Here is a 16,970-nt window from a genome sequence, read left to right on the forward strand (position 1 = left end):
AAGCAGTGGTATCAACGCAGAGTACTGTCTCGCTGGTAGGAGAAGTCAGACAATAAAACGGGGTTATCACATTAACATTCGGATAGCAATAAAAGAAGCTCATGCAAGAAGCATCGTCATACGCGATGTTCACTATTGCACTTGAAGATAACCCGTACTCTCTTTTGCACACACATACATACATACACGCATACTTTAAAAAAGAATAACTCTAAAAATGTAAATATATATACATATGTATGCGTTTTTACAGACGTCTAATTCAAACAGACAATATCGCTATTGCATTAAGTGCGCAGTGAAAATTACATTGCGAAATTAGATAAGTTATTTCATAATGTGACAATTTTTTTACGTCGGAGGAAATAATCGAGCTAGCGAGGAAAGCGAAGATATGAGAAATCGAAACACTTTAAATTTGCGCGAGAAACACTCGATACTTTATATCATTAACGAAACCCTAATAACTTTGATAACTCTGAGAATCAAGAGAGGGAAATTAGCGCGGTTATTGCATCTGCGACGATAAAAGAATCCATACGATCCCTTTCCAATAAAGTGTCTGCACTTGAGAGAAGAGAAGAAGAATTCGTTCATTCATCGTCGCTTGCGCGAAAGCGAACATATGGAAAATTCTATTAACGCAAATATCAACATTATTATTTTCGAAAAAAAATACACAACCATGCTAAGAGACCTTTGTTCATGTTATAAATTATCTCGGTCTTGTGATTAATGGGACGTTGCACCGCGGAAATGTTGGTAACGAAATCATCTTATATACTACAGAGAGCTGAGAGAAATGCAATCCGAATCGTTCGTAATTCGTAATCCGATTACGTAATGTGATTACGTTTCGTAAAAATCAAATCGAATCAAATTTCATAAAAATTAATGAAAGATGAGATGTTGTAATAGGAAAACGCAAATGAGATAATATATATATATATATATATATATATATATACACTCACTCCAAAAAAAAGCGGTACACTTGAAATTTGGGAAAAAATTATCAAATTTTAAATGATAATAACTTCGTAAATAATAAAGATAGAAAGGTTTGTAAAAAACGAAAATAAAGCTTGGAATCTCTACTTTAAGAATCTATTCATTTTAATGTTGCGAGATAAATTTGTTGAAAATGGCGAATGACAAAACGAGAGCATGCAAAATTGAAAAATAATGGTCCGAGTTCGCCACGGCACACGGCGTGAGTCAAATGTCGTAACTTAATGGGATAAAAAGCATATGATAGTACAGAATCTCCTCTTTAAAATGCTTTTTTAATCATCTTGATACGATGATTTTTCGCTGAGATATTCACATTTGAATAAAAAGGCAACTTTTTACTTTAAATGCGAATAACTCTGCGAAAAATCATCGTATCGAGATGATTAAAAAAGCATTTTAAAGAGGAGATTTTCACACGCACACTCACTAACACGCATACGCACACAACCACGATTTATAATTTATATTATACATATATATATATATATACATATATATTTATTTATATTATACATATATATATGTATATATATACATATATGTATAATATAAATTATAAATAATAATATAAATTATTGTGAATACATATATATACATATATACATATAATACGAGGCGCATTTATAAAGTAAGGTCCGTTTTGAAATAAAAAAAAAGATCTTAACATAAAAATAATTTATTATAGCCAAAAAACTTCTACAAGCTTACTTTATTTTTTCACATAATCACCATTGACTTCCACGCATTTTTAATATCGTTTCAACAGCTTCCTAATTCCATTGTTGTAAAAGTCCGCCGCCTGTGTCTTGAACCAGTTAGTAATGCCGTTCTTTAGTACGTTTTTCTTTTCGTTTTTTAAATTTGCTTTAGGAAATTGAATAGACAATTTTGAAACCGTAAACCGCTAATTTTCAATAATTTTTGTATTCACTTCTTCCATTAAACCTTCTATCATCATTGTTGGGCGACCGCTACGTTCTTCGTCATGAACATTTGTTCGTCCTTCTCTAAACAAACGATACCATTGCCTAACTTTACTGTCACTCATAACATTAGGTCCAAAAAGCTCACAAAGTTGTCTTATTCAATTTCCCAACGGCGAACTAAAGAACGGCGTTATTAGCTGGTCCAAGACACAGGCGGCAGACTCTAAAACAACGGAATTAGGAAGCTGTTGAAACGATATCAAAAATGGGTAAAAGTCAATGATGATTATGTGGAAAAATAAAGTAAGCTTGTAGAAGTTTTTTGGCCATAATAAATTATTTTTATATGTTAAGATCTTTTTTTATTTCAAAACGGACCTTACTTTAAAAATGCACCTCGTATATATGTATATATAAATATATATTAAATTATATTGTATATTAAAATATATTTTAATCTTACAAAAGAATAAAGATATCTCTTCAGAGAATTTATCTCGATTTGCGCATAAAATTTTCGTAAATAATAAATTATTAAAAATGAAAATATATGATTTATTGTGATATATTTCTCTATCGCATTAGTCATTATATAATTTTTTTTATTATATTATAAATCATCATACATATGTGTAATAAAAATATGTTATAATAAAAACAAAAATAATATGCGATGAAAAAATATACTACAACAAATTTTTTATAATAAATTATATTTATAATTTTGTATAAATTAACTTGATATAGATGAAACTCGAGCTATAACAATAATTCAATTTGTTCTGCCATATAGAACTACATTTTTCATAACTGGAAACGAAAATGCACGAAACTTGAAGAAACATTGTAATCGCACGAAAATGCGATTCACGTCCGTTATGATATACCGGGCTCTTATCAAAACAAAAATAGAATACTCGATTTACGACTACGAAGGTCGCCGAAATCACGACAAAATTTTCGAGTCCGCATATCGTAACTTTATCACCTCGTCTGAGCAGAAGCGAACAACGAATCGTCCCATTTTCGGTGTCAAGGCGTTCAAGAAGGCTCTACCTTTGTATTTATATCGTGGAATGTTAATTCATTCGTGTATCGTGTATCGTCCCGAGTGGAATAATAATCCAGAACGAACCATCATCCAACCCCTCGCGAAACGTTTCCCCGAAACAAGACGTGTAAAGTAGTTGCTCACGCGAGTGCAACAAATTGCATAATGAGTGCTCATTATATGCAATTCCGGCGAAATTAGCTACGGTTTTTATCGCCACTTTAAAAACGCGAAATACGCGGTACAGATAACTTGGAAAGAGCAACTGACAGCGACTTCATAGTTTGAAGAGAAGATAATTTGCAATTAAATTTTTATATTACATGCTGTATCTACATATACTGTCTCTGTCTATGCATATGTATATTAGAAATATGGGATATTTGAGCGATATTTATTTACCATCGAGCTCGCCTGTTCTCCCGTCTTTGACTCGTCCTGGCCGCCTTCCTTCTGTGTCATGATCACTTTCCTAAAACCGAGTCGATTATATCGTATATCGACCGAGAGAGACTTTCTACAACAAAACTTACATACGTGCCGGTGATGATTACACGATCTATCCGCGATCGCAAAACTCCGTACAAGCTGTCCGATATAATCGTGAACCTCCGAACATTATTATATCTCCCTACGCGCGATTAATTAATGACTGTGAGAGGAAAAAAGTGGTCCCTTTTTTCGAAATCAGATTCACCCGTCCACCCATCTGCGTACACCATACAGGTACAGATGAAAGTCCGTAACGCGCATAACTTTTCGTCTCACATGGTAACCCAAGAATCCGGCAAGACATACTTTTCATGCTCGCGAAATCTATATTTTAAGGGAATTCCCCAAGAACAATTCTTCAAAACAATCCGTGTTTATTTTCCTTCGGATCGACATCGAAATTTAAGTATACCTTCACTCTACCTCCCTACGATCATTGAGAGAGAGAGAGAGAGAAATAAATATCCCACCGAGAGATGATCCCAGCGCGCATTTAATTTCAGGAGAGTTTTACAACTTTTTGGATCCTTCGATTTTTCGAACGCGATTCCCCCTTTTTCTCTGTTTTTCCAGCCATGATGGGCGTCCCCGATCGATCTCGCGCCGACGTGACGGAGCCCCCGAGAGAGGCAGACACTCTTTACAGCGCAACGCAACCGCTATTAAGCGCGTGTTGTATATGCGAGAGCCGGAGACAGGAGTGGAGCCGGCACGACCGGCCGGCTTACGCACACTGACTTCTGACTGGTTCGAGCTAGTAGGTGATTCCGAAGACCCCTTCCATATCGCATAGCAACACCGCTCGTAAAGGCGACTGATAAGTGCTTGCACTTTGTCAGACATCGATGAATCTGGCCGAGCGTGATGTGCGTGATACATATATGTAGGTGCGTACGAGTTCTTTGAAATTAAAAAAAAAAGAGAAAGGATATCGGAGAAGGTTAACGTAAAGGCAGAGAAATCTTTAATTTATGAGACCCGCGAAAGATTAAGAGGATCTGATCAGGAGTCTTATCAATGATGAATTTGTATGTTGTTAAATGGAGATAGGATGAGAAGAGATGGGGAAAATATTGTCGGGCATGTGTCGAAGAAGAAATTTGATTCATAACTATATTCGAATTTACCTTTCGTTCTTATTCAGTCGTACGTTTTTTTTTTTTTCAAGCAGATGATGAATTTATTACACTAGTTTACAAAAAAAAATTTTTTTTTATTTATTTGGAATCAGACAAGGTATTTCTAGATTTTTAGATGCTGAAAATAATACCGCAAACCGATTTTCACCAGCACGTCAGTTTTCCGAAGTAATTGAGGTTTAATATGCAAAAAATGGCTTTTTTGTAATATTTAAATTTTTTTTGTAAAAAAGGTCAATGTTATTTTGAAATTTTGATAAGAAGTCATGAATATATTGTTCATCCCTTATAAAATGCATTTTTTTATTTTGATATCTTATTTTTTAGTCATGTTAAGAAGGATATAAATACAAAGTTTTGCTAGATAGAGAATATTCCACCTACATATATGATGATGAAGTCTTATAATTATACTTATAATTTGTAGTTTAGGGCTATCAATATACATACACAGTGTAACTTATCGTGATAGATTCCACTAAATATATAGGGTGTCTCATTTTAATAATTTCACCTTGAATTGTTCGAAACAAATGCATTTTCGAAAAAATGTTCCAGACAAAAGTTGTATGATCTAAAAGGAAATGAATAATGGTAAAATCAATTATGGAAAAAATAATTTTTTCCAAAAAACCTTTTTTCCTCAGGAGCATCTCCATATGAAAAGTAGTTCGCTTTAATCTTTCATAATATGATTAAAAAGATATTAAAATACAAAAAAATGCATTTTATAGAAAAAATTTTCCAGATGGCGTTAATCTTTTTTACAAAAAAAAAATCTCAAATATCACAAAAAATCCATTTTCACATTAAATCTCAATTATTTTAGAAATCTGATGTGCTAGTGAAAATTGGTTTGCAGCATCGTTTTCAACATCCAAAAATTTATAAGAAACACTTTGATCTGGTTTAAAATAATTTTTGGCTGTGAACTATAGTGTTATATTTGCCTTTACACCTACTACGGTAGAATCGCGCTTTAAACGAATAAAAATCAAGCAAATCACTCTGCAAGAAATGGTGCATCCGTCGCGTGCGTACATGCCTGAAATTGCAACGCACACTGCAACTGTCGGAGATAAAAGGTCATAAATCGAGCGCGCGATGCCAGCTCTCGCGATTTTCGAAGATCGAGGGGCAAGACGCGTATCGAGAATCCTGTTCCAGTAATAACTGTTTTCGTGTATATACGCGCGGAAAAAACAAAGTACATATATAAGATAAAACGGTGTATATGTTACATATCCGGCACGCGATAAAATCCAGGGCTTCTCTCGATATTCTGCTCGCGCGCGCGCGCGCGCGAGCAGAAAGAGAGGAGGTCGTAAATCTCAGTATCAGAAGGGTTGCGCGGGGCAGACGAGACGGCCGGTAATATTATTAAATTATGCGGCGGCCTCGCTTCCTGCCGCGACTCGAATCTCACTCTATCGATCTTATCGCGCGATTTCATAGATTTTCAGGCCGCGACAGGCCGAAACCGCCTACGCGCCAGTGCGTAACTGTACCCGACCTACGACAACGTAGTTCGAAAGAAAAAATCTAAACACTACGCAGCGGTGATTTCCGACAAGTATACACAAGACTCTCATATGAATTGTTATTAATTCGCAATAGAGATCAATCTCGCTCCTTAGAAAAAAGATGCGTCCCTGAACCTGAACACTCTCTCGCGAAGAGACACCATAGAACTTATATAGGTAGAAAGGGAAAAAGATCCGCACAATTGTGTCCAATAAGGAGTGAGACAAACTATGATTCTGTCTCATTCTATTACTTTTCCTCGAAATGCGTACGAGCCGAAGCGAGATTGTATTTGTATATTGTATAGGTATATTGTATTAGATATATTGTATACGTATATTGTGCATTTTCGTCTGTGTATCTGGGTACGTGTCGAGTTAGATTAGGGTGCTACATGACACGGGCTGCTTTCGTGACAAAATCAAATAAATGATCCAGATTAAAATGATCCTGTGCTGTGATTGGTCAAATCGCAGGATCATTTTAATCTGAATTATTTTTTATTCTGCTACAAAAGCAGTCAGGTTATGAGCATGCATCAACGATTTAGCGCATGCGCATAGCGAACCTAACCAAAGTTATGTAGATGTTGGACACAGTTTCAGCTTTCTCTGAAGAGACACCGGAGTCCGGAGATACCTTCCTGTCAGACTCGCGTGTCTGAAAGGAGATGCGTCCCTGAACACTCTCTCGCAAGGAGACATAGGAGATACAGATTCCTTCCTGTCATAAAATATGACGGACCAATGATACCACACCTGGACGAAAAAGTGCAAATTTTCGAATACTTCGCACCCTTTAATTCGTCCTTCTTAGGGTGCCGTCACATGGGGCGTAACTTGCGTAAGCGTAATCAGCGGATCGCCAATCACCGAGTTATTCCGATAGAGCCCTTCGTCGAGTTCTATCGGAATAACTCGGTGATTGGCGATCCGCTGGTTACGCTTACGCAAGTTACGCCCCATGTGACGGCACCCTTAATCTCGACGTTTAATCCCGCGTATAATTCCTCGCGTAATGGCGTAATCATCGTATCATCGGGACCTCATTAGTAACGAGCAAACGGCGATCATTATTACCGATTCGCCGCGGGGAGGATTAAAATGCGATCGGCCGATTGGCCGTTGCACTCGATGATGATACACCGGGAGACAGAATCGACCATCTACCTCTATCCCCCCCTCCTCTCTCTCTCTCTCTCTCTCTTTGTCTTTCTTTTCTTCTCGCCCGCCTCATTTCTTTTCTTCTTTTCTTTTTCTTCTCGACGACTGTATATAACCACTCCCTGCCCGGTTTTCTGTCGGTCGTTCGCCGTCTGCAGGAAACGCGCACGACGAGACAACCTATCGCGAGACGTCACGCACGATCGACACGTAATAATAAGCTTGTAAGCTTTTTTTCGCGACGATCGTTTAAGTTTCCATTAACAAATAATACTCCATCTCAAGACCTACACGTGAAGTAGTTAATATTACGCGAATCGATTTTATACAGTATAATTTAATTTTTTTCTTGAAGAATCCAACTATTTAAAAGAAATCAAACTATTTAAAAGAAATCAAACTATTTAAAAGAAATGTCTAAATATAAAAAGTCGAGAAAGAATAAGCGTAGAAAAATGATAGAATGATTCAATTGTATTCAAATAAAGACAGATGTGTTAGATGATGCATAATATAGACTTTTATACAACGCGTGATTGAAAAGTTACTCTCTTTCTCTCTCTCAAGATTGTCAAGCTAAGTGACTCTTTATACAGTTCAAGTTTTACGAGTTTAATTCAAACAATGATAAATAGTTGACTATTATGTTGAAGTATTTGACTTTATATAGCTAAAAAAAGATTAAAGTTCTGTACAAAATGTTTTAAAAGTATCAACTCTACTTCGATAATAAAAAAATATTTTTTCTTTCATTCATTAAAGAAGAATATATTCTAAAATATTATTTTGTACGGCGTATTAACGTGTATGAAATTGAACTCACGCTATTGCAGAGCGGATAAGAAGCGAAGACGCTATATTGAATCTATATGAGCCGATCATAAATCATTACAAGTCTTCTTTTCGTTCTAGATGGTAATTGTTGGCGATCATGAATTGAAAATATTTTTACATTTACACTTTAATGAATCACGTATGTAATTAACTTTTCAATGATCAATAAGATCAATATCATGGAAAGTACTTTACGAACAATGTAACTGCCATTTGGTTTCAATGCTAAAATAATAGTTTTTCTTTTGCTAAATTAACAGATATATTAATTACAAAAATCAATATTGCAAATTAAAGAATTTTTACGAATTTAACTAGAGCGCGCTTTTCCTGAAAACGGAGCAGAAAATCTTTGTGGGTATAAGATATATAAAGCGCTGAACGGATTGCCGTTCCGAGGGGAACGACCCCTGGCGATGACCTTTCTAGGAATCACGTAGGAGGAAAGCGGCTTATCTGCGCGAGGAACCACGTGGTAGATGCGATGCCGCAGGCGCGACACACATTCGAGGAAAATCCATCCGGCATGTCGTATCAAACGCCACATTCATCAAGGTGACCTTCACTAATTCCATCCAAGGACGTAGAAGCAAGATTCGCGTCTCTCAATTTTTCTCGAAATTGAGATAAGAGTGCATTTCTTTCTCATCTTATTATAAATTATTTTCACAGCAAAACTAACTCTAATTCTGAATTAATTTTGAACTAAAAGAAAAACCAGATCTTTTACCGCAAAAATGCAAAACCTAATAATTGTAGTTTTGATTTTCTAGAATGAAAATCAACCGAATGACAGCCTGCGGTAGAAACCTGCGGCAAACCGTGACCTTTATCTCAGCTTAAAGGTCTCTCCTCGCGATCTACGGTCTGGTGAACGTCTGCGAGCGTATTAATCGATCGATTGATCGATCGGCATGACGTGACGTTTGATCGCAGTCGCAATTCGCACCTCTCACGAGCAACTAAGAAATGCATGAACAACACGCACAGGTGAACAGAAAGGAGCAGGAGGAGGGAAAGGAAGAAGGTTAAAGGTCAAATGCGAACCTACCTCAACTCGATCAAAGACTAAACTCGCTCCTCTTTTTAAACGAGTCATACACACGGGACTGGAGAGTGGGAAACCCTTTCCTTGACGATGACCTCTCTCTCGCGCGTTCGTAGATAGCAGCGAACTTTATCAGACCACGACAGGTCATTAACCAACGTAACTCTCTTCTTGAATGATAACAATTACACTGGTCAGCACTGATTTTATTGTCAATTATATTAGATCGATTTTAGGATAATTTTGTGTCATTGATTCTCCGAATATGGCATTGATTTTCCTAGATTGTTCTAATTTTTAAGATAATGAATGCTCCATGAAAAACAAAAAATGCAAAAAATATAATGGTCAGGCGTAGCCTATCCCCAAATCATATGGAAACTGTCTCAAATCATCTCAAAAGTATATATATATAAAATACCAAAATGACGTATGTTCAATAAAATAATATAAAAACAAAGTAAGCTGATTCAGATAATCACAATTAATGCATAGAAAAATGCTGTACGATTTTCTTTTATGTATGTCATCAGGATCACGTTGAAGATAAAAACAATGTTAAAAAATAAAAAGACAAACCAAATCCTGCTGCATATGTCAGTAGCTACAGATCATATTAGGATAAAATTGTAATTTGAGTATCCATTATCTCAAAAACTAGAGCCAATTTGGCAAAACTGTTGTCATTTTTGGATTCAGCAAAATACCCTAAATTTGTTCGAACATCCTTGGCAACTAAACAAAAGTTTTTTTTTTATTTACCAGTGTTATAATTGTACGATTATTACGCGAAGTAAACTAATGGAAGCTAATTGGAAAGGGCAAACTTGTCGGCAAACTTGCTCATTTTGGACTCAATCTCAGCTTGACTCTGCAATGTAATAAGATAACGAGATAGCCGTGAAATTCAGACGGAAAAATTCCACGCTTTCGTACGCGCGAGATGAAATCATCGAACGTGGATCGCTTTCGAGCTGTAGACTGTACAATCGCGTTTATTTTCGTCCGACGGTACGGACTGGTGTAGGAGAGCAATTGCAATCTTCTACGATATACGTCGAAGGTCTCGCGGTGGCGTTGTCAAATGTATTTCTCGCCGCGAGAAATTCAGAGACTCGCGATTGGTGGAGAACCGTCAGATCCAGCAGGCAGTTTATGATAACTTGTCTAATCGATGAACTTTCTACATTCTCATTAATCAAAAATGTGAACCACGATTTTTTTGTTTCGTACAATCTGCGATAAATCTTAAGAGAAAAAAAAATCATAAGAACACTTTTATACATATGAAAAGTTTATTAATTTTTTCCTGTTTTTTAATTTTACACAATTTTACACAATATTTTTATTTATTATATTACTTTTATTTTGTTTCAATAGCCAAAAAGAAATTTAAATAATCTTGTGAAGAAATCAAATATGAATTTTTTCTGTTCTTAATATTTTTTTTAATTTAAAAAAAAAATTTTATAATCCTGTTCTGATTAGAGGATAGAATTAATGAAAGTATTGATACTTCTCTAACCGTTTCCGATTTGCTTGCTTTATAACCATTTACTTCTCGGGCAAGTACAATGTAAATCGATGCGATATGATTCCCGTGGGCAATTTGCATTAAACGCTCATTCTCACTACTTGCTTTTTGATAAAATCTGTGTTCCATTCGTCTGATATATAACTGCGCCGATTTTTTGACATCGATAATGAAGGCGAGATTTGACAAGTAGTGAGAATGAGCGCTTAATGCAAATTGCCCACGGGAATCATATCGCATCGATTTACATTGTACTTGCCCGAGAAGTAAATGGTTATAAAGCAAGCAAATCGGAAACGGTTAGAGAAGTATCAATACTTTCATTAATTCTATCCTCTAATCAGAACAGGATTATAAAATTTTTTTTTTCAAATTAAAAAAAAATATTAAGAACAGAAAAAAGTTTTCGAGATTTGAGCTACATAATTTAAAGAATTTTATTAAATATAATTAACGGAAATCACATCTATCTCATTTTAGACATTTGTTGTATCAGAAGATGAGATATCGATGTCAGAGTCTCTATCTAAAATATATATTTTTGTCTACTCTTTCTAAAAAAAAAAAAAAAAGATCCATCACACGTGCGTGGTACTCACCGATTTTCCGGAAAGCGTCCTCCCTCTTTTAATCCTTTTTTTGGAAAAGCAAAGCCGCGGAACGCACTCGCGTGCGGATGACGACACGTCCCGCTCGGCGGAACACTTCCGGTGTTCGACTTTACAAGCGCGAATCTTTAACCGATTGTCAACGGGAGATGAATCGAACGAACGAACGAGCGACGGCGATGTCGACGGAACGACAGAGCAGCCTCTACGTGGACTTCTACGTGGACGTGCGTCCCGTGTAAAAATGACAACGACGTCTCTCCGCCGTCGGAACGGCCGTCGGAACGGCGGTACAAGGGCATCGAAGGTCGCAGCTGCGCGTCGTGGCACGCAGGTGCGTCTCTGTCTCTACTCGCTCGCTCGCTCGCACCGCGCATTCGGTAGCGCGCGCGATTCGGAAGCTGCTGGCGAACGTGGAGACGTGATCCGACGCGACGCATGTGCGTCGCCTACGATGTTGTATCATTTCGAAATGTACCGCGCGAAAAGATAAAGACGCTGGAAGATAAAACGACCGAGAGAGAGAGAGAGAGAGAGAGAGAGAGAGAGAGAGAGAGAGAGAGAGAGAGAAAGAAGCATCTGTTCTTATAATTAACTACGTTTCTTTTTTATTTTTTTAGTTGAGGAGTAGATGCATTTTCAAATTTCTCAACTTTCGAAAAGAAAGGAATGAAGAGAACGATTCTAAAGAAATGTAAAAAGATAATATGCTGCAATTCTATAGAATGCTTCATAGACGGCACTACTCGAATCTTGCTTTTATCAATCTTTAACAGATACGTTATGATATTTTTTAGATTCTACAGTATAAAAAATAGTAAACATTTTTCTTACACTAGTTTAGATCCAAAAATTATTTTAAACCAGACAAAGTGTTTCTTATAGATTTTTGGGTGCTGAAAACGATACCGCAAACCAAATTTCACTAACACGTCAAATTTCCAAAATAATTGAGGTTTAATGTGTAAAAAATAGCTTTTTTGCGATATTTGAGATTTTTTTTATAAAAAAGGTTAACGTTATGTGAAAAGTCTAATCAAATATCATGAATGTATTGTTCATTCCATATGAAATGCATTTTTTTTATTTCAATATCTACTTTTTAGCCATGCTTTATGAAAGATTAAAGCTAGGAACTACTCATATGGAGATGCTCTTGAGAAAAAAAGGTTTTTTGGAAAAAAATTATTTTTTTCAAAATTAAATTTATCATTATTTGTCCCCCTTTAGATTATATAACTTTTGTCTAGAACATTTGTTTCAAAAATGCATTTTGTTTCGAAAAATTCAAGGTAGACAATTAAAATGACACGCCCTATATATAAATATACATTTAGTGGAATCTATCACGATAAGTTACACTGTATATCTGTATCGATAGTCTTAATAAACTACAAATTATGAGTATAATTCTATGACTTCATCATCATAGACGGAATATTTACTATCTCGGCAAAATTTGTATTTATAAAAATCCTTTCTAACATGACTAAAAAGTAAAAGATATTGAAATTAAAAAAAATGTATTTTATAGGAAATGAACAATACATTCATAACATTTAATCAGAATTTCTAGATAACGTTAACCTTTTTCACAACAAAATCTCAAATATCACCAAAACAAGCCACTTTTGCATATTAAATCTTAATTATTTCAGAAGCCTAATGTGCTGGTGAAAACTGGTCTGCGGCATCGTTTTCAGCATCCGAAAATCTATAAGAAACACCTTGTCTGCTTTAAAATAATGAAAAAATCTTTTTTTTATGTAAACTAGTGTTATCGATGCGTGAAATTTACATTTAGAATTTTGCTAACAATTTTTTTATTTACCTAAACTACTTCAAAATTATTTCCTAATAAAAATGCCCATAAATGGCAATCAATCATTGAGCAAAATTTAAAAAAAAGAACGAATAAAAAAAATTGCAACACACTAGACTGCATTATTAATTATGCGTTTAAAAAACTAATAATAGTCTGTTCTGTACGCGTACTCACGACACGCTCCGCATTCGCGAGTTTCAAGTCACGCAATTAAGAGTAACGGCGTGTCAGGTGTCAGTAGTACCAGTCGCGTTAGGTTAGAATATGTAGTGTGCAAGAACAAAACTTTTGTTAGAACGGATGAATATCGAAGTACGCAAGTCTCATCTATCAGACATAATGAAACTACAGCGTACTCTCGAACGAATTTGAAAACGAATTTGAGAAGAATGATATCATTTCAACCACTGAAGATCATCATCTCTCCACCCGGGGGAAATGATCCGCCGGCGTACGTTCCTGTAGGGGAATCGAGAGATTCGCCGCGAGAGGCGCAGCGTCGCGACGCTCCTCGCCTCGCTCTCGCACGCGCCGCAGATTATGCCGCATTGCTGCAAACGCCCTCGCCATCACGACGCGACTGGACGCGACGGCGGGTCAGCAGGACGACCGGCTGCGCTGGGAGACGCAGCTGTGGCAACAGTAACGGCGACGGGACGACGGGATGTCGCAGCGTCACCGTGGAAGACGACGAAGCCCGGATGAGTCGCGGTCGCGGATGAGGGATTAAAAGAGAGAGAGGGGAACGAAAGAAACATAAATAAAAGATATATATACTCTCTCTCTCTCTGACGCTCACCTTAATCCCCAATCAAGAATCTGACTATCAACAACGCGATCATGAACGTCCGCCGACTGCCCGGTTTCGTGTACAACTACAAGCTCGCGACGCTTCTCCTGGTGTCCGGTCTGTTCCTCGTCGTTTACCTGCTTCTATATTGGGGTGTGATGTGCACGAATCTCGAGGCCTGGCGTCACGTGTCCATCGTGGTGAGTTCGCCGCGCGCGAATTGCTCCGATGCGGTGTGGTATGCGCAAATCGCGGAACTTTACTACGATCCTCGCGCTCGACGGCACGGGATGGAATGTATAAATATGTCAGATTGTCGGTGTGAAAGTGTGAGCGAAGGGGTGAGAAATCCTGCGCCAGCGAGGGGTTGAAGGACGCACGCGCGTCTACTCTACGCAGCCTCCGGCCGGTGGAAAGAGCCGGATGCCGGATCGCTGATGGACTTCGCGCGGCGAATTCGTACACGTGCCAAATCACAGTTTTTAGTACATTCGGGAATTTTTGACCGACGGCGAAAACTCGCTTCTACAGCGTGTTTATGAAATACTCACTTTGTGTCGCTGATTCTGAATATGGCATTGGTTTTTCTAGATTGGCTCTAATTTTTAAGATAATGGGTACCCCATGAAAAACAAAAAATGCAAAAAATGTAATAGTCAGACGTAGCCTATCCCCAAATCATATGGAAACTGCCTCAAATCATACGAAAGTATATACACTCGTCAACAAAATTAACGCATATGTATTTTAAGTCAAAATTTCGCATAATTTCAAATAAGCATAACTCCGCTAAAAATGATCGGATTTGAAAAATTTTTTTTTCACTGTCAAGCTTGAAGTCTCTACTTTAAAAACCATTCGTCAGATTTTTAATTTATCCTCCTCCCCCGTACGCCACTGCTTCAAAAGTAAGGACGTGTTTTGTCTCTAAAAAATTGCGTACTTTGACGCACTCCACGGGGTGAAATAAATTTTTTTCGCAAATCTTATCATAACTATCGTAAAATGTGGACTTTTTACTACAAATTTAAAAAAAAAGCAAAGTTCGTACGATTTTTTTTCGCGGAGTTATTACATATGAAAGTTACCCATACATTTTTTCTATTTAATGACTCCAAACCCTCTCTGCTGTGTGTGTGTATGTGTGCGTGCGTGCGTGCGTATGCGTGCGGGCGTATGGTTAGGAGAGGGAAATGTAGGAATGTTCTCATTCAAAATTGTGTGTTCCCGCCTCGTCTTCAGATTACTTCTTCTATACGTTCACGCATATTAATGCATGCTCTAATTGTTGTTTAAGGAATTTGAGCCCAAATTTACACGCACGCGTGGGCGCATACACACACACACACATACACACACACATATACACACACACTATGCGCCAAATCCAACCAGCAACCTCGTGGTGCGTGTCTGGTAATATTAATGCTGGCGGTAAATGGAAAAAATGTATGGGTAACTTTTCATATGTAATAACTCCGCGAACCAAAAAAATCGTACGAACTTTGCTTTTTTTTTTAAATTTGTAGTAAAAAGTCCACATTTTACGATAGTTATGATAAGATTGCGAAAAAATTTATTTCACCCGTGGAGTGCGTCAAAGTACGCAATTTTTTTAGAGACAAAACACGTCCTTACTTTTGAAGCAGTGGCGTACGGGGGGAGGAGGATAAATTAAAAATCTGACGAATGGTTTTTAAGTAGAGACTTCAAGCTTGACAGTGAAAAAAAAAATTTTTTCAAATCCGATCATTTTTAGCGGAGTTATGCTTATTTGAAATTATGCGAAATTTTGACTTAAAATACATATGCGTTAATTTTGTTGACGAGTGTATATGAAATATCAAAATGGCATTGTATGTTCAATAAACTAATATAAAAACAAAGTAAGCTGATTCAGATAATCACAATTAATGCATAGACCAAACCCTGCTGCATATGTCAGCACTGCAGATCGTATTGGGGTAAAATCGTTATTTGAATATCCATTGCCTCAAAAACTAGAGCCAATTCGGCAAAACTGTTGTCATTTTTAATTCAGCATTCCCAAAAAACTCTAAATTTGTTCGAACATCCATTAACTAAACAAAAGTTTATTTTTGCTGATCAGTATTTTTTGTTGATCAGTGTAATATATAAACTTTTTTTATTTTGACGTGAGGAATGCACTCTAGTAGTTTGTTTAAGTATTTCGTAAACACTGTATTCCCGTACCTTTGACTTAATTCTTCTATCAATGAACGGGTACTCAAAGCAAATTTAAATTTCAAAAATTGTATTGGAACTTTTCTCCGCGCGAAACGAATACAAAGAGACTTTCATTGTATTAAAAAAACCTCCTAAAATATAACGTGAAAGAATATTCGATGCTCAGCAGTATTATAAAGAAATCATCGCAGTGTGTCGAAAACGCAGTTGGTACCCAGGTATCCGTTAGACATTGATAAAATGGTGAAAAATTATGCATTGACAAAAGATTAAACTTGTGTCAGGAGATATTGAGTTTTGCCGGCCGACGAACAAAAGGTTCGATTCGAAAATCGATCAGAGCATTATTAACATTTTTGAAAAGGTCACCGATAAAATAAATATTGTTTACGTGAAATTTTAAACGCGTTCGTCGTGATAAACTTGCCGCGTGAATGAACGAGGTCAAGTGTGTATTTGGCTCGAAACTGTTTCTCGGCAAGTTAAATTAGAAAAATCGACTAAAATAGATAGCTTAACTCTTTGGAGAGACTTTATATATTACTTATTACTAACATTTATTTATTGAGTATGTAGGAACTTGTTGATATGAACTTACTCGTAAACTTAATTGATGCGATAGTAATCTCTCTCTCTCTCTCTCTCTCTCTCTCTCTCTCTCTCTCTCTCTCTCTCTCTCTCTCTCTCTCTCTCTCCTCTCTCTTCTCTCTCTCTCTCTCTCTCTCCTATCTCTCTCTCTCTCTCTCTCTCTCTCTCTCTCTCTCTCTCTCTCTCATCTCTCTCTCTCTAGTACTCTGCGTTGATACCACTGCTT

At 36.8% G+C, this 16,970-nt stretch overlaps 2 protein-coding genes across 8 annotated transcripts in view; one reads left to right on the top strand and one right to left on the bottom strand.

Moving 5' to 3' along the window:
- Positions 1 to 14,229, bottom strand: part of Gbs-76a (Glycogen binding subunit 76A) — a 32,361-nt gene extending 18,132 nt beyond the window's left edge. Inside the window, exons 1-2 of one of the 6 annotated variants that reach the window (XM_083048949.1) lie at positions 14,086 to 14,229; positions 3,394 to 3,463 (exon numbers count right to left, since the gene is read on the bottom strand). In XM_083048949.1, the coding sequence (XP_082905075.1) occupies positions 3,394 to 3,453 (60 nt within the window). In that variant the 5' untranslated portion in view covers positions 3,454 to 3,463; positions 14,086 to 14,229. Of the gene's footprint in view, positions 1 to 3,393; positions 3,464 to 3,524; positions 4,751 to 14,085 lie in introns of those variants that run through there. The other 5 variants (XM_083048950.1, XM_083048948.1, XM_083048945.1 and 2 more) reach the window with 5 other exon arrangements.
- Aln (divergent protein kinase domain 1C) overlaps positions 13,683 to 16,970 on the top strand; it is a 13,290-nt gene continuing 10,002 nt past the window's right edge. The window contains exon 1 of one of the 2 annotated variants that reach the window (XM_083048954.1): positions 13,683 to 14,148. In XM_083048954.1, the coding sequence (XP_082905080.1) occupies positions 13,999 to 14,148 (150 nt within the window). In that variant the 5' untranslated portion in view covers positions 13,683 to 13,998. The other variant, XM_083048955.1, reaches the window with a different exon arrangement.

The sequence above is a fragment of the Prenolepis imparis genome, unplaced genomic scaffold, assembly GCF_030444845.1.
Source record: "Prenolepis imparis isolate NDT839.2.m4 unplaced genomic scaffold, iyPreImpa1.0 SCAF_10, whole genome shotgun sequence".
Classification (NCBI taxonomy): domain Eukaryota; kingdom Metazoa; phylum Arthropoda; class Insecta; order Hymenoptera; family Formicidae; genus Prenolepis; species Prenolepis imparis.